We start from the raw sequence: 18,259 nt of genomic DNA, 5'->3' as shown, positions 1-18,259 counted from the left end.
CTAAGTGCTGACAATGTATTTGAGATGTTTTCTATCAATACGCCTTTGAATTGACCCTGATTCTATGACTGAGCCTGTCGCTAATGTTGTAGCCTACATTGATCAATAGCTAGCTTTGACAGTTTGATTAGGCTTATGTCTCTGTGAATGTAGGCTTACCACATACAAAACTGGACATCCATTGGTCACAAATGATTTGGTTTAAGTTGTCGACCTGCTGCCCACCAATAGTCAATCCTACAATTTCAACATTGTTTGCAGTTTGAATAAATGAACTGTTAGAACTGTAATGATTAATAACGCTTTAAACTAGCATTTTAAATATCATGGTGCCACGGATTCATGTGTTTTTAACCCGTGTGACACCGAGATGTAGCCTATGCTACTGTTTCTTTTGTCAAGCTTTTATCGTCATCGAATTGTCATTCATTGAGCACTGAATTTGTTTTAATTTTTTGAAAATTTTGTAAATGACGAAAATAACGAAAATAAATACGTTCAGGAACTGATGGAAAGTTTGTAATGGCAAACAAGGCTGACTTTCCATATTCGTGTGCCTTCATGCAAGAGGTTCTCCGCTTTCGTCCTGTTGTTACTTTGGCCCCTTTTCATTACACGACTGAAGATACAGAATTGGAAGGATATTTCATCCCAAAACATACAAAAGTAAATAGAGTTATATTCTAAGTATTACTACAGTATTTTAAAAACATAAATCATGCTCAATAGCGGTAATTGTATAGATTGCTAGCAAATTTCAAAGTACAGTGCGTTTATGTATTATTTAAGTTTAGTACTCTGGTTTAGTAGTCAATTAGCCTAGTATAGTTGCATTTTTTATTTACAGTCAAATGGAAAGCTTTACCTTACATTTTTAACTTTTAATTTAATGCTTAAAGTATATTAAAGTAGGATACATCGAAAATAAGTTTGTTAGCGTAGTTCGGTTCGCTAAAAAGCAAATGGTGCAACAATAGGCTTCTTGTATTGTTGCATTTGCTAATGCATTACAATATTTACTACGGCTGTTTGGGAACATTCATTTTAGTTTCAAACAAAACAAATGTTTCTCCATGAACGGCGATTCCTAAAAATCATTCAAGCACGTACTTGTGGAAATACCTATAGCCTACAATTTCAAGTAAAACGGAATTTTTCTCGAAGCAATTTCATTAGAAAAACTTTAAAAAATCATGAGGAGTTTTGTCCCGTAACGACATTTTGTTTTGAAAAGTTGCATTGAACATTTTAGAGCTTTTAAACTTAATGTTTTTGAAGAACGTGTTTTAAGGTAACCTACTTCAAATTCTTGGTTGCTTTTCTACTGAGATTTTGTTAGTTCACATTTTGTTTTCGTTTTAGTTCACAAAGTTTTGAAATAAAACAATAAAATACGTCACTGAGCAGCTCAATTCGAAGCGAAAATACTTTTTCATAGGCCTAGTGTGTTTCCAAAAATTCTGATATCACTTTGAAGTTTGGAATCCTTTTCACATTTTTATAAAGTTTATTCAATGGCCTAATAACTTTCAAGTAGGTTCACTTTCTATAGCACTTTTTAAAAAATGCAATTGTTGCTTTGTTGCAAAATTTATTTTTAAACAATGTTTGGACAATAATGTCTTTTCAAACATTACTTTTAAAAAAATAGAAAAAGAGTCAAAACTTATGTAAATTTCAGTTTGTGTGGAGCTATATGTACTTGAGAGGTTACTGTTATTTTTTATTCATACGTATATTAGTTAACTTATTTGTCGACTAAAAAATTATGAGCTACTTTTCAATGTTAGATGATGCTTGATTATGCTACTGATAATGCATTTGTTGAAAGGTAATCGCCAATTTATGGGCTTCTATGCGAGATCCCAAAGACTGGAAAGACCCGAATACATTCAAACCTGAACGACATCTTGATGAAGATGGTAAGTTCATCCCCTCTCCTCGAGTAATTCCGTTTTCAGTTGGTCCGAGACACTGCTTGGGAGAGCAACTGGCAAGAGTAGAAATGTTCGTAATTCTCATATCAATGCTGCAAAAATTTGAATTTCATCCTGACCCCAACGCTACCAGTCTTCCACCTTTGGATGATGGGATGTCTGGTCTTGCCTTCATTCCGTTTTTGTTTAAACTTGTTGCAAAAGAAACCAATTAATCCTAATTTCCATAGCCTGTGACTTACGAACGATGTAGATATCTCTGATTTGTTTAATGTGAAAAAATAAAGAACTTTTTCAAATAAGTTACAGATTTTGTTCCATGTGGACTCAAGTTATAACATTGTCAATTTTGTAAAGCATTAACTGATTTGTGGAATATTCTGGTTGTGCATAGGCTACATCGGATTAATAACATTTGTAAACATTTGTTTGATAAATTTATAGATCCAGATAGAATGTATAAACCACAAAAATTATTTGGAGAAAATTTTTTTAATAAGTGGACTATAAGCACAAAGAAATACGTTTCACGTTTTCTTAAAGAAAAAAGAAACATTTAAATTCCTCTGTATCAACAATTTTTATTTAACGTTGCATTGAAAATGCATCAAACACCTTTGTGTGGATATAGTACTGTACTGTATATTTGATTTTATGTAGTCTACTGTGCTTTTGCGCAGGTACCGTTTTGCATAAATTGAAATAGCCTATTATTAAGTATTTGCTGTAAAAAATCGCTTATAGCCTACTACCTAAGTTTAGCCGATTGCCTATTCACTGCAGTGCAAATATATAGTGCGTGCTAAATCGAAGAACTGAGTTTATGAAGTGTAAAACTACAATTTTAAATGGTGCAATATTACTTAATGCGTGATTGTTGATTAGCTATAGCCTTGCTAAACGTCAATGTATAGGTTTTCATTAAAAATTATTTGTGGTTTGAAAAGTTCTCAAACTCAAATCTTCGTTTCATTTTTGTGTCAATTCAAGAAATATCGCACTTGGCAGCTCTGTACTGTCAGTAGAAATTACACTATATCGGGTCGAGTAATGACATTTGGGGGTAATAAGTGACTCAATGCATGATTCGGTATGCTTCTTTTTCGAATATCGATGAATACAAAGTGTTAGAATGCTGTGTACATGTATCGTTTATTTCAGATAATACTGTAGTGTAGACTACTTCAATATATAAGCAACACTAATAGAAATAGAGAGAAATTCCAATTAGCTTTTTTTACTCATCAGATGACGCGAATTACCCAGTAGTGCACATAGAGTTTTATCACAAAACAGTAGCCTATGTAGTATTGTACAGTTCATAAACGCGAGAAGGATTTTATAACACGCACGAACCATCTGCTTATGCTGGCGCAGAAAAAACAAAACAATTGATCATTTTCGTGATACATCATCCCATCAGTGTCACATTAAAATAGAAAATGACGTTATTTTAAACATATTGGCTAACTAGCTTAAAAGTGACTTCAGACTGAGCGCGGATAGCGGGGATGTTTAGCGGATGAATGTTCCTTTCTTGTCCACACACATCACGCAAGTAAGCCTAAGCTATTCAACCGCAAAACAGCAGCAGATTTTTTGTAGTTTTTTTCGGCATGCGGACGACTTAAAATTAGTTTAAGTTTTCAGCAGCATGCGAGCGAATAGAATTAGGCTACTACAGATAAATATGACTGTAAGCAAAAGATGTAACTAGCCTGCAAGGGATATAAAAAAAGATTGTTTTTGCTTAGTTTCACACTGGTTGAGCTTGTCCGGTTGCCAAATAGAAAATAATGTTTACCAAACGTTGTACACATGAGACAAAAAAGAAATCGTCCAGCGGACCACACGTTATTATTTAAAATCCGTACCTTTCCGGGGACCAAAAAGTTTAAGCCCACGGATCACATTTGGCCCGTGAGCCACGATTTGCACACCCCTGCTGGGAATTATATTTACAACTGTTTTGCCACCATTTTAAATGAATGAGGAATGAAACCTAGGCCAGTGACTCCAGTGTTTATGTCAGGTAATTCCTGATCGTTTGGATCCTTCATAATTTCAAATTTCTGAACCAAAGACACAAGAAAGATGAAGATTTCCATTCTCGCTATGCGCTCTCCTAGGCAATGACGAGCACCCAAAGAGAATGGGATAATATGCAAGGAAGAGACAAACTTTCTGTTTTCGTTCAAGTGGCGCTCTGGTAAAAACTTTTCCGGCTCAGGCCAACGGACAGGGTCATTGTGAATAGCCCAGAGATGAGGAATCACCTAAAAGTTAAGGATACATTACACCTAAAGGTACACTTGTGTTGTGTATTCGTATGTGACTAAAGCCAGTAATAGCATATCAGGGCTGCCATGCGAAGGCCACATTAAATGCCAAAAAACAAAGTCTGCATTAAAAACCTTTATCTCTGGTCCACTTGCATCCAATTTTACGCAAAGAATTATAACTTAAATCCTTTCGCTTTAAAGTTAAAATGCTACCACTTCTTCAGATTAAGTGGACAGAAGGCATCAAGGCAAGAAAGCCAATCTTTTTGTCCACCTTCAGGCAAGCCTTCAAGTGTCTTGCCAAAGACACAGACGCATGCTTTCAAAGGGTATTGAACCAGCATCCTTTCGAATGCCGTACCAGTGCTCTCACCAATTGGCTATTCAGCCGAGAGTAGGCTACCTTCAATGACCATTTGAAACCTAGGCTACTTTGGACTCTTTGGAGATGCATGGAGCCAGGTTGCGAACAATTAGTTTAAAATTAACAGCTTTGAAGCAATTCGTGTCTTAGCCTATGAATGTTACTAAAGCTCTAAATACTTGGTAAAAAAATTGATCAAGATATATGAATTTCATTATGAAATTATCAGAACTTACTATAGTATCTTTAGGGATAGTGTAGCCTTTAAACTCTACGTCAGCCATTGTCTTGTGAGGCACATCCATCGGCACCACAGTCCGATACCTGTACAATTCTTGGATAAAGGCGCAAGCGTACGGCATGTTGTCTTTGTCCTCCATTCTAACCTGCCTGCTGTTTCCTAAAGACACAGCTGAAGGTATTGAAATATTCCAAACTAAATACCTTACTTGCCAACATCCTAACAATTAAACCTATTTCAAGTAAGATGAGAAATGTGTCTTGTAGAAGCCATATATGAAAGGTGGGAGCACCTCACATAGATTTTCGAAATTTTACGTTGAGCTCACGTAATGCTATATACAAACATTCAGCAAATAAATTATTGAAATCCTTCTGTAGTCGTGAAAAGATAATATATTCAAAAGTTAACTTCAATTTTAAATCAAACCTTGTTACTCAAACTTCTAAAGGAATCACGTTTTGATATTGGTCAAATATAATGGTGTGTGTCTGTGCGTTTGTGCGTCGTGCTTAAAAATCATTATTAGACCTATAAGTTCACAAACATCGATCAAAACAATGTTATATTAGTCAAATTTATTCTGGGAGCAATTTTTCCAAACCTCGATGCTAAATTAGTTTCCTTTGCCTACGACTTTTACGTTGTGTATTTTATTTTACGAATCTTACTTAAAAGTGTGTTTAAATCGTTAGCAAAAAAAAAACAAAAAAAAAATAGCCTGAATGTCAAGACATCAATGTCAAACTTTGTGTTTTATATCGTCGATCCTGTTTTCATTTTAAAACTAGTCCATGAGAGAGAAAAGGTTGGAGACTGTTGGCTTAAAGCACCGAAATACATTTTAAGCAATGTTTTCGTACCCAAAACTTTGAAAATTTCGTTTCTGAGCCGTTTTTGGATATGAGGAAAATGGATGAGACAAAGTATACCCCATCGTAATGTAGAGGTTGTTGTTTCTATTCCAGCCACAAAGAGATCCCTTATGTATTGTACGAGCTGAAAATCCTGCAAAAAAAGTATTTTTTACAAACACACGTTTACAATGTTATGCAGATAGATAAACAAAAGAGGTGGGCACCCGGTACTTTTAAAGTAGCGCGCTACCGCTACTCAGACCAAAGTAGCGCTCGCTACTGCTACTTTTATTTGAAATGACACTAGGAAACACTCTTCAAGTCCCTAGTGACGCAAAATGACTTTGAAAACAAATGTTATCATTCGTTTACACTGTCATTTTAACGTCGTTATAGAAAACACATTCTACGGCAAATTTATTGTTACGCATCTTTCAAAAGTCCTGCCCGCTTTGGCTTAAGCACATCTTTTCCAACAGAGAAAAGTCTCTCCACCGCAGCACTGGAAGGAATGGGGGTGTTGTATTTAATGAACAGATGTTTTAACTCGGTATTCGAAAAGCTCAAGGAATTGCTCCTGTCCGAAAAAAAACGTTCACAATGGCTGTTTCCTTCTGCACCGACGTTTCACGGGATGGCGCCAATACACCAAAAAATTCATCCTCGGAGTCGTGACTGGTGTTGGTGTCACTCTTCTCTGTATCAACCTGGCTTGATGTCTACCGCGACAGTCGAATTACTGTGCATCTGTCTTGACTTTTTTTCGCAGTGCGTCAGCATCATCCGTGGGAACGTAGTGCATAGCTGCTGTAAATAGCTGCTTGACCACGCCAGTGTTACCAAAAAGCGAATACTTTTTCAAAAGACTGGCACCTAAAATCATCCTAAGCTCTCGCTTCTGAAACAATGTACCTTCTTGCTAACATTAAGGGAACTGAATCTTTGGCTTCTAACAAATACTGCTCTCTCACTACGTTCCTTAAAAAAAAGTAAACTAATTTTATTACCATTTAAAGTTTGATGGATAACTTGACACTTTAGAAGTTAATTTCCCCTTTATTTTTCAAAGGACAGATTGAATCAGGGAAAGTGAATCGAATGTGGTACAGTAGTACACCGGTATTAGGTTGCTATGGTATGTTAATAAACTTATAACTAGTTGTTGAAAAATGATAAAAGCGATCAACGTCGCCACGTAGCTGTTTAGGTGCACTGTAATAATCTCTCCAACAGAAGCATGGATCCGATGCCATATGGTTAAGTCAATCTACGTCATCATTTCGTTTAAAAAATGTAGTAATCTACATTCAACTAATGGTTGAAGGATTATTATAATTTCTTAAATGTTTGCAGAATTTTTTTTTACATGTAGTCTATTTTCAATCGTACGTTTTCTTTAATTTTGTTATTGAATACAGGATTTTCAAAGTGAAAAGTTCAGGAACCTTGTCACTTTTTGAATTCCCTTTGTGTGTTGGAAAATTTAATTCGCCCTTGCTGCACTTGCAAGTGATGATTGTAGGCTTATAAATCCTGGGATAGTTGCGAGAAGAAAACTATTGAAATTTTACCACTGCCTGCAGCATGGGTGGAAAATTAGCGGCGGCTTGCGGTTGTCCCAACTAGTATCAAGGTTAACCGGTTGCTTGGTTTCAATCAAAATCGCTTCTTGCTATCGACCATCAGCATTACAGAGCTAAGCACCCAAAGCTAAGGTTCAAAAGATACTTCTTCTGTGAAACATTTATCTTCCACAACCCAAACTTTGTAAGCATGTGGTATTTTGTTATGAAAAAGGTTTCAATTCTTTATGAAAAAGGTGAGTGTTGTCTGCATGTTCTTTCTTTAGATCAGTTTGAATCATACAAATAGTAAAACTTCATCCTACCGTATACGTTGAATCCTCTTTCTTCTTTTGTTTGCTAAGGAATGCATCTACAAAATCCCGGATGTTGTGCTTATCGAAAGTCTGCTCATGTTCTCTTATAATATCACGAAGCATTTCTAAAAGTCAAAATTAGCACACTCATATTAAAAAGTAGGCCTATCTAAGCTGCATACGCAAAGATGTTTGTGTTAAAACATATAAGCCTACAGCCTAGTATACACACTATTGCTTTATCGCTGTCAATTCTTGCTAGAAGCGACTGCCGAGAAACATATAGATTGGAAACCACTGCTTTAGAGAGTGTCTTATTTAATTTTAGTTTGGTAAAGATGGTGTGTGCAGTTGCTCAACAGTGTTTCACGTTCAATGTTATTCTGGTTTGCACTTTCTGTTGGGTTTCATTTTTAAGCTGCGTTATTGTTATTGAAAGTCAATTCTGAGATAGAATATGATATAAAACCGTATGGCATCAAAAGTAAATAATGTAAGAAAGCAGAAACTGGTGATTATGCTAAGAAGATAGAAAAATTGTTGTAACAGAATCCATTTGTTTTTTTTTTAAATCGACTTTTTTATTAACTTATAAATCTTGCTTGCCTAAGCAGGCACTGACGTGATCAACCAGTCTTTGTGCGTGACGCGAGTACGGCGGAATGAATCCCAGCTCCGGAGCCAGCAAGAGCACGATAAACGCAGAATTACATCCTGGCTCACTGAAGCTGAAAAATATAACAGAGGAGAGTATTATTGCTTTGCGGATTGAGTTTTACTTTTACCAGCATGATAGTTGTTTACTTCACAATGTAGATATTATTGCGAGTTTAGCAGCATCAGGCTAAAACAGGTCGTTAATATCTGCATTATGAAATTATTGCTTTGCTTTGACTTGGTTAGCCAAATAGTGATCAAACTTAACTCTTTCATAGGCTGTGGGAAATTGAGTTGATTGTTGTAGTACGGTACTAAATTATTTTCAACATTCGTTTAGCCAACTATCTGATAAAGAGACTTTCTTTTCTGAAAAACTAGCCAATTTTTCAAGTAGCCTACATAATTTAATTCAACAGCTCCATAAAGATGTGAGAGTTGTCTGAATTTGCACATAACTTTATTCACTAACGCTTTCTGTGTTTTAGCATTTATTTCTTCAAATTTAGGGTCTTTGTAATCGAATCTTCGTCCCATCACAGCTCCACATAAAATATTTGCGACGGCGTTGCTCAGATCGCTCTGTATAAAGCAAGATTAGTCACACACCTATCAATGAAAATTTGCAAATGTTAACATCGTATTGATAAACTATAGGCCTACCGGGAGAGGTCTTTCTAAGGATGTCAAAGAATAACTAGAACACCTACAGAATAAAGGAAGTTTCTATTCAATGTACAACACACCGCACTATCTCAAGAAAATGTGACTGTACAGTATGTAATTATATTGAGGCTATACATATTATGATAAATGTTTCATGTAAGTTTCTACTAGATTTCTGACTCGTGATTGGTTGTAAATATGAGAGCAATTATTAGTTTGAGAAGCACTCTTTGATTTTTCTAATTTACATGTGAATATCAGAAATAAATTGCTTTCTTGGTAAGCTTCGGTCAGCACATTGCATATGATGATTTATTTGCAATGACATTAAATATGACATGCAGTGCCTCAATTCTGTTTATTTAGAAAAGAGATGAAAAGGTCATCAGATCACGATTTACAAGAATATTAAATGGCTCTCCATAATGATGTCTCACGGATTCATTCAAATACGAAGCTTCTTCTACAATGCGGTTTTCCGTGTTCTTTTTTCCCACGCCAAGCCTTCAATAACACAAACGCAATATAGTATTACAATTACTTAAACAATAGATAAAAAATAAAATCATTACAATTTATTAGTAATTAAATTAACATTAATTTATACTTTCACAGCAAAACTCAAAAAATTTAAGTCAACTCTTTTTAGCATTCTGATTTTTTTTCCGCAGGCATACTTTTTTGTATCGGCGGTTGCAGCAAGTTTAGTTTTCTAAGTTGGTGCTAATAGCGAGTACCACCATGTGGAAGTGATTACTTTTATCGCCACTTCCTTTTGAAGCAATACCCACATGCCTTTGTCTTCGACTTAATCGGTTTCTAAGATACCACAAACTCTTAGAACACCTACTCAGAAGGTATCAGCTTTTAAAACATCTTACTGGTAAAGTTTGGTTTGGTTTTTGAATCTTTATACTCGGACTGACAAAGCCTTGATAGGTTATTTCTGGTAGTTTCGCATACTTGTAGAGGCTCTTGACGCAGGGCCGGTTACCGAGATTGACAGAGTGAAGTTTTTGGATTGTTGAAGTGTTGTTGCCGGGGAATTATGCCATCCATTAGGTACCGCTGAATGGAGACCAGTCCTTAGAACGCGTTGCTCAAGCGCACACCTCGAGAGTCGAACCAGCGTCGCTTGATTTTGCAGCTTCTTTGTTCACAAAGTCACGCGCTAACCACCTGAGCTGTCGAGGCGGATGTTTTAGGGCTAGCACAAAATGGGATGATAGCTCTTCAATGTTGAGAACAAGTGCTTTAGCTTGCGCTCCTGCTGAGTACAGTGATGCAACTTGGTGCAGAAGTAATCACACGACCTTGTCGATGTTGCCAATCAGAAACTGTCCGAAACTTTCATTGCATGCTTTCGGCCAACTCTAACGGACTGTTTACTTGCCCTTGCAAGCTTTGAGCCAGTTACACTGCAGTGCGAGCGCGCAGTTTTCTTACTAACCCGTGAATCCTTAAACTCTGGACATCTGTTACAATCAACCATATTAAAAAAACACGAAAGCAACCATTAAGATCAGGAAAAGCATTTGTACGCGCTGCAAAGGACTTCCTTGCAGACTCTGGTGGATGCTCTGGTAAATAATGGTGCAATGCGGCATGGTTTGAAGCATTGTCAATGAACACTGAGCAGATCATTTTTGCGTCAAGTGCTTAGATCTTCATCTGAGAGCCAGTTCGGTCATCGCTTCTCCAGTCTTGCCTCACCAAAGCTCAACTTTGGAAGCTTTGATTCAGATATGTTGCGTTGGGATTTGGCAGAGAGGGATACTTGTGTGTGCGGTGAGGTACAAACGGCAGGCCAAATAATCAAAGACACTCCGCTGTACACTGTAGGCTACAGACCGGGCCATGGTTTGACTTAGCCTTCATTAACAACGACATGAGGTAGTGGGGAACCGATGGGTGCCGAATATTTAGCGAAAATACGAACGCAGTCTTTTGTTTGTGATAAAATTATGATTTTAGGGTAAAGTTAACTAACCACTTACGCCAACTCGTATTCTAAAAAGCAAAGGAAATAGCCTAAAACAAATATCAAATCCTGGAAAATATTTCTGTCTTTAGACAAAATAACTCATGCAGTTGTGCTTCATTGAACTAGAATCAAGCCACTATTTTAGGTTAACGTTATTGATGCACTGCAGGTAGGCTACGACTTCAAATTGATAAAATGACATTACAACAACATAAATACTCGCGAAACGTTGTAATTCCAAATTTCCGTTGTGTTTTCCAAAACTGATCTCCTTCAATTAAAACCAGTCCGCGACCTTTCGTAATTCGTTTGTACAATGAAATACTTGGCCGGCCGTTGAATTTCGAGCCTTGCTGTACTAGCGCCTTCAAATGTATGAATGGTTTGGTACCCGGACATTTTGCCGAAACCCATTTTGCCGAAAGACATTTTACCGAAACTGATTTTGTCGAAAGGACTAATTGCCGATTGGACAATTTGCCGAGACTTGGTGTCGCTTCAAAGTAGTTTTTAGGCAATCTATAGTGGCAAAGTAATTCTATTTCAAATGCACTGCTTGCATAGTAACGAGACTTTGTGTCACTTCAGAGTAATTTTTTACCAAATTGTTTCGGCAATTTGTCCTTTCGGCAATTTGTCCATTCGGCAAAATGTTTTTCGGCAAAATGTCAACGCACGGAATGGTTTAACCTTTCACACATCATTCATAAGCCTACATGTGGTAAATGAAATTACAAAGGCTGTGAAATCAACGTTGAAAAGAAAAACAAGCTTACCTGGTAAACACTGTCATAATCGTTTAGAACAACCCAAAGTTTTCTTCCAATTTTAAAGGATATAACAGGACCATACGTTTCTGACCACTTTGCAAATGTTTTTCCTGGAGATTGGCCCAAAAAGGGAAGCATCCCAACTAGTGGTAAACCAATTGGCCCAGGTGGGAGATTAAGCCAAAATCGTTTCAGTGAGTAGTAAGTGAAAGCGACAGCGAAGAATGCTGCACAATACAATTGGAAAAAGTTTTCAAACATTTTTTGTTCACTTGTTATCTGGGTGTATGGTACATTTAACCTTTCTGCAGGCCATAAAATAGTCAGAGGTCTGCAATAAAAATTACATCTTTTCAAAAACCAAGAAGCTGGTTTTTAAATAATGTGGAAAGGTATTTTTATGAACTTTATAGCTCTGACCATATTATAAAACTAATGCAAAAATGATTGTATTTTCATATCAAAAAAATTAAATTATGCTTTCCTTTCTTTAATAACAAACGAACTAACTTAGCATGTTGCACAAGAAGTATGCTACCGCAACCAAATGTTAGCTCTACAATTTTTACTGAATTTTATTTAGTATCTTTTATGCCAAAAACATACTTTGCTTGTCCACAAAAGTAGCTAACGTTAGTTAAGTTTTAAAAGCAACTATAAATTTTGCACACTTGGTGTAGTTCTTTTTTTAAATATACCGTATTAATAATATTTAAAACATATAAATATTAAAATTAAACTAAACACCGAATATGTTTTCAAGCTTTTATTTTTTAGTTTGTGGTCTCAACCCCCTACAATTTGTTTATTTTTGAAAGCTACTGTATTGAAATAATTGAACAAAAAATGTTTGAAATACGAATAATGAAATAAATTAAAATAGTTACTTTTAAACGCACACAGTAATTGTTGGAATTTTTAGTATTAGGCCTATAAGTTTGTAGGCCTAATACTCATTTAAATCTGAAAATTTCTGCTGATTGATTTGACCTTAATAAAGTATGGTAAGCTAAATCCTAAATTACTTCAATCCCAGACATCCACCTTGAAAAATTTGAGAAACCTTCTGCATATGGTCACTAGAAAGTTCGATTCATAAAATGTTGAAAGGAAATGGAAAGTGACGTTGGCGAAGGTTCAATCAAGATGTCAAAATGGAGGCTTAAGTTGTTCCTTTTTTCTTTTCAAGAGCATTTACCTACAACACGATTCTCTAACTACCTTCTTGAGGTTTTTAGACCGATTGCAATACAACATGATCACACGTGGTGGCCTATTTGGTTGGCAATTGAGTAAGAAATGCAGCGATTGCAAATATATTTAACTTTACTGAGCAGGATCATTATGGTGATGCTTTGTTAAAGCATTCGTTGACACCACTCTGTTTCATTCAATGACATTACCGGCTATTTTTATAGAGTAAATCGTATTAATTGCTTATCATATTTTGAAACTTACAATACTTCTGGTTATAGCCTAAAGACCGATAAAGACTGTATTAAATGGGAGTAAAATACCGTATCTAAATTTTTACACCGAGACTTACCATATTTTTATGAGCAAATATGACTACATTGGCTCATAAGCGAAAATGCAGGAACTGAAGCTGACAAAACAAATTGTTTAAGTTTTAATGCAAACAATTGTTTACTTCTCATGGTCAAACGCATGAAATCAAATCCAGAAGTATATCTTAAGCAGAGTCACAAATGAACCAATATATTAACATTTTTCAAACATTCTGTTAAAAAGGCAGAAAAGTGGCAAGAATGTTCGGGCTTATTCATTAAAATAATAATAAAATAAAAAAACAAACAGTTCTCGTCTTGGAAACATGCATCTAGAGGGGTGAGAGGAGCTTTATGCCACTTTTTGCAAAGTTCTCTATTTTTACAAAACTATGAAACTTTAACAATTGAAGTTTAGTAGAAACAGCAGGTGCACAAAATACTGGATTTTTTCAGGCATTTTTTTTCTGCATTCTCTCGTGGTTTGGTTGTTCATTTTGAAAATTAAACTTTTTCGAGTTCAGAGTATCAGTGATTAACAAATTCATTGTTTTGGTGCCACAGTATGAAATCACAGAAAGAATAAATGAATGTTGAATGTTGATGAATGCACTGGTCCGTTGTATGTCACATGCCATCGTTTGATCTTTTCCGCTTTGCAAAGCTACAGTGTAAGTATTGAAAACTTGTTATCACAAGGCACATCTTAGTCATCTTATCTCTTGGGGGTAAAGATAAAAATCGTTGAGTTAGCAGCGACTTTCTTCTGCTTGCGACAACTGACCGTTGTAAAAATTGGTTTGCTTTTTGTGAGACAACACATGCCTGCAGTTCATAATACAATCACGAGAGTTGAAGAGTTCAAACTGGACAGTATTTACTGCGCTGCAGCAACGCATAGGCTATACCCACAACTTGAAGCTTTCATCAAAACACATATGTCGTTTGTATTCATCTCGATATTTCTGTTGAAAGTTTTCAATGAATCTAAGGCTGAATGGCAACGCGTTGATAAGTGCTTGAATTCGCCATATGAACTGCTTCTTCAAATTCATTCAAATTATAAGTTCTTGAACTGATAAGGTCGTCATAAGGGAAAGCTTCATTTGTGTCGACAAGAAATTGTATTGCCTCGTGAAGGTGTCGTGGCACGTATCCATATACTCCTTTTACGGTGATACATTTATCGATAAACTGAACAATAAGTAGCATTACTTGGTATTCTATCAGGGTATTCTATCAGCAAATAGTTTGCATCAGACTATTATAACTGTTTATGCTGTTTCTTCAGAAAATAGAAATACACTAAAGATATATAAACGATTCGAATAAACTTATCTTTGAAAGTGAGTGTTGGACTACTTTAAAGTTCCTATAGGTCTACATTCGTGAAATCATAAGCGCATGAGGTTATTTACTGGTACGACTTAGATGATTATAAAGTACGACCTAGATAAAGAGTGTTGTTGTGATCTTTGTGCATTTGCAGTTTAATTATTTGTGTAAGGTAATAAATATATGCGCCTTAATCAATTTATTAAATAATAAATTTTCTTCTGTGATTTCTTGAAAGTGATAAACTAACCCACTAATCTAATAAAATAGTAATATGTTTTAGCTCATACGAAAAGTAATTCATACTTAGTCCATAACATATGTTTTTATGAAATTGACCCAAATCTATCTCGATTAAAAAATATATAAAGAGGCTTGGGCCTATGATTTTTAAAACATTACGAAAAAAAGTTTACTTCTCCTGGTAAGATCAAATTTGTATCAGACTTCGTCATTCGTGCGTATACGTATGATCCACCACAGCGTAAGGCAGAGAGACCTTCTGCGACAACTGATGGATCTCCACACAAGTTGATACAGCAATCCGCAAAATCTAATAGATAGCTTGTGTAGTTTACCAGAATAAACAATTAGAGTAAAAGCTACAAATGTAGCCAAATAAATAAAATTTTGTAAAGTTATTTTTAAAAAAAAAACATTTGGTGATTGACACTCCTTTGTAAACCATTCATAACTAACAGGTTATGAAAAGATTTTTTCAGCAAATTTTAGTAATCAGTTAGCCTTACTTAATTCCGCAAGTTGACATCGACATTCTTATACTAAACACTAACGTGGTCACCTGAAGAAATGTTTAAAATTGACGAAAAACAAGGTTCGCCTCCAAATCTTTTAACAGATTTAAGATTTTCCTTTTTTTCGTCCCAACAAATCACTGTTTTGTATCCCTTGTGCTTTAAGACTGCGCATGCGTACAATCCATGAATATCAGCGCCTTGAACAATTGCAGTTTCGTTATTCGAAGCAGTTCTAAATAACATGTTATCCATTTTATAAGAACTATAGTAAATAGGCAAGACAAAGAAAACAAAACAAAAACATACAGGTAGAACACAGAAGTTCTGATGATACCATTTACTCAAAGACAAATTAACCTAAGGGTAGTGAATAGAAAACTAACTTACTCTGATTATGCTAATTTGTTTTTTCTAACTGGAATTTTTTTTGAAGACTTAATAGCGAAGTTTTTGCTCACTTTGAGCATGCAATGAACGCTTGCGGGCTTAATGTCCAGTAGAAAATAGATAACCTGGTAATCTTAGCTTTAGCCTATACTTGCCGAGCAGCTTCAACTGCATTGATCACCAATCCTAATGCACAGTTCGCAGGAGCCACCGCTTTGTCTGATACAGATGGAGGAACACGAATGATGTGGGTTCCTTCTTTTAAAACCAAATGTGTTGCAAAACAACCATTAAAACTGCAATCATCTGGCATCAATACGTCTCCATACGCAAAAGCTTGTACGCACGTTTGTGGTAAACACGTTCTGCATCAAAAATACCATATATAATGTACAATGTATATATCCATTAAATGCCATAAAATATCATATCCATTTTAATAATTATGATAATAATCCTGTTTTCTTTTTGCGCCCTTCGAGGCAACATATAGTAGGCCACTCTGCAACTGCAGATGCTACACAAAAGGCAACAAGAAGCAGCGAAGTTACATGTAGGCTTGTCACTGAGTCAGCTGCCCTCATTATTTTGGCATGCTGAGTGTCTTGACGTGAAACAACCGCGTGCTCTGGAGCGGTGTCGAACCGACGTCGTTTCAAGCGACGCACAGACGTACTTACCACTCAGCGATGCGCAGACGTCACACTTAACGACATGTTTCAAAGTGAGCAAAAAAATGGCTTCCTGTTGTGTTCCAATAACTTGTCAAATTATCAACCACAAAATAAAAAACCTTGAGACGACACAAAATAAACAAACATTTGATGTTATAGCTTTTTCCAAAATATGTCATAGCCTAGTAGGCTATAGTTTTTGCAAAGCAGTAAAGCCTATGCAATTAATACAAAACAATACTTACCTACAACAACTGCAAGAAGAACAAGGAACAAAAGAAGCAAACACTACTCTAGTTCCCGGAGAAAGTAATAATTGTTTCGGATTTGATTTGTCTTTAATGAAATTTCCAACACCATTTTTTTCTTTCACACAAAGACGCTTGTCGTCAATTACTTCACAAACCGCTTCATGTCCGAGTACAAGGGGAGCATGCGTCAGGCGACTTCCTGAATGAAACAGAGGCTGAACCTGAACGCATGGTTTTTTGGTTACTACAATGCAAAACATTACTCAAAATGGTTGTCAGGAAACTCATAAAAAAATAATATGAGTGTCAAGTAAAGCACTTCCGTCTTTTACCATAGTTGGTTCTACAAATGTAATCGTACCAGTCCAAAACATAATATTTACAAGATGCTTCCTCAAGGATGTCTCTCTATCCAGATTTCTCCAGGAGTAAACCTAGTGTTGAGTGAACAATCATCCTCATCTTCAATAATCCTCAATAATCATCATCAGATCAAGTTTCTCTTTTGAACTAAGTCATCAAGAACTTCTTTGAGCTTACGAAGGCAAGTATTGTCTGGCTTTTCTGCTCAACCGTGCACGTAAAGTGTGGCATCGTTTTCATCGTGCGAGCGTGGAGCCGAAGAGCATATCACAACCGGTAAAATCAACGGTTGTATCATTTTCTGTTCATCAAATAGACTTAAATGTTTGTGCGTCTTGGACCTTAAAATTACAATGGGATCTCGGTGTGCTTGGTGAGACATTGCTACTGCAGTTTCAACATCTCAAAAAAGATAATCATGTGACCAGAGGTGAGAAGTGCAATTTAATTTTGTAACGATTACAATATCGATTTTTTTAATACCGATACGTTACTGACGGTAAATTTATTTTAAAGTGCCGATATCGAAATATTTTCAATTAGACAGAATTGGTACTAGGCTATTTGTCGCTTGGCTACTTTTTGTGTTTTAACGACGTTAACTTTTGTTTTAACAACATATAAAGCTGATTTGCTCTACTGTCAGCTTCCGAATTTATCTTCATTGTTTGTAGGCAACTTTTTCACATTGATAAAATTCGAAAATATATTAGTTCCGAGGCCGGATGAAGCATTTCAGTAGGCTACTTTTTGAAATAACTAGCAATTTTAGGCACCAGATTACTTTTGATTGATTGAGACCTGGTAAACACTGTCATAACACCGAGAGTCGAACCAGCTCCGCTTGATCTTGAAGCTTCTTCGTTCCAGAAGTCACGCGCTAACCAACTGAGCTATCGGGGCGGAATTTAAAAAAACCAATGCTTACAAATGCGAGTAACGAACATAATATATAGGCTACATTAAAAACTTCAACAAATGCACTCATTAGTCGTTAGCTGTTATGTTTAAAACTAACATTAGTGATTAGATACTAATCATGCGGATGAACTATGAAGGACATGGTTGCTTGATCCATTGAATGCATCCTACTGCGAACACATGCATTTAGCCTCGCCTAGTTAGCCTAAGTCTAGAATTTATTGTAGTTTGTTTTTTTAAATTTACAACTGTGAACTCATACCTGATAAAACTTTGAGATCGTTCGAACAAATTGTTGCTAGTCGTACTTTGACCAAGACTTCTCCATCATTCGCTGTAGGTATTTCATTTGTATTGTCTAAAAACCATTTAGGGGAGCGCTTGGCACCCAAATATATAATCCGGGAAACATTTGAGCAATCCAT

At 35.9% G+C, this 18,259-nt stretch overlaps 3 protein-coding genes across 3 annotated transcripts in view; 1 reads left to right on the top strand and 2 right to left on the bottom strand.

Annotated features, from left to right (window-relative positions):
* The window catches only part of LOC145778496 (cytochrome P450 2J3-like), a 12,874-nt gene extending 9,797 nt beyond the window's left edge, over positions 1-3,077 (top strand). Inside the window, exons 8-9 of the mRNA XM_082589981.1 lie at positions 503-666; positions 1,832-3,077. Coding sequence (XP_082446107.1) covers positions 503-666; positions 1,832-2,152 — 485 coding nt within the window. The 3' untranslated portion in view covers positions 2,153-3,077. The remainder of the gene's footprint in view (positions 1-502; positions 667-1,831) is intronic.
* On the bottom strand, positions 3,078-18,259 carry LOC145778996 (cytochrome P450 2H2-like). The gene is made up of 11 exons (XM_082590577.1): positions 18,097-18,259; positions 17,625-17,672; positions 11,644-11,810; positions 11,087-11,232; positions 9,285-9,387; positions 8,690-8,799; positions 8,167-8,288; positions 7,570-7,685; positions 5,688-5,832; positions 4,820-4,983; positions 3,078-4,213 (listed from the first exon to the last, which is right to left on the bottom strand). The coding sequence occupies exons 1-11, from the start codon at positions 18,257-18,259 to the stop codon at positions 3,896-3,898; spliced, it is 1,602 nt and encodes a 533-aa protein (XP_082446703.1). The 3' UTR covers positions 3,078-3,895.
* On the bottom strand, positions 13,297-15,917 carry LOC145778294 (5-exo-hydroxycamphor dehydrogenase-like; the record flags this gene model as incomplete). The annotated part of the gene is made up of 4 exons (XM_082589756.1): positions 13,297-14,339; positions 14,897-15,033; positions 15,283-15,470; positions 15,781-15,917. Coding segments are annotated over 4 exons (669 nt in total), but the record flags the coding sequence as incomplete, so codon positions are not given.

Source organism: Aplidium turbinatum, chromosome 10 (assembly GCF_918807975.1).
Source record: "Aplidium turbinatum chromosome 10, kaAplTurb1.1, whole genome shotgun sequence".
Lineage (NCBI taxonomy): Eukaryota > Metazoa > Chordata > Ascidiacea > Aplousobranchia > Polyclinidae > Aplidium > Aplidium turbinatum.
The sequence above is the reverse complement of the archived record's forward strand: the minus strand, read 5'-3'. Positions and strand labels throughout refer to the sequence as shown.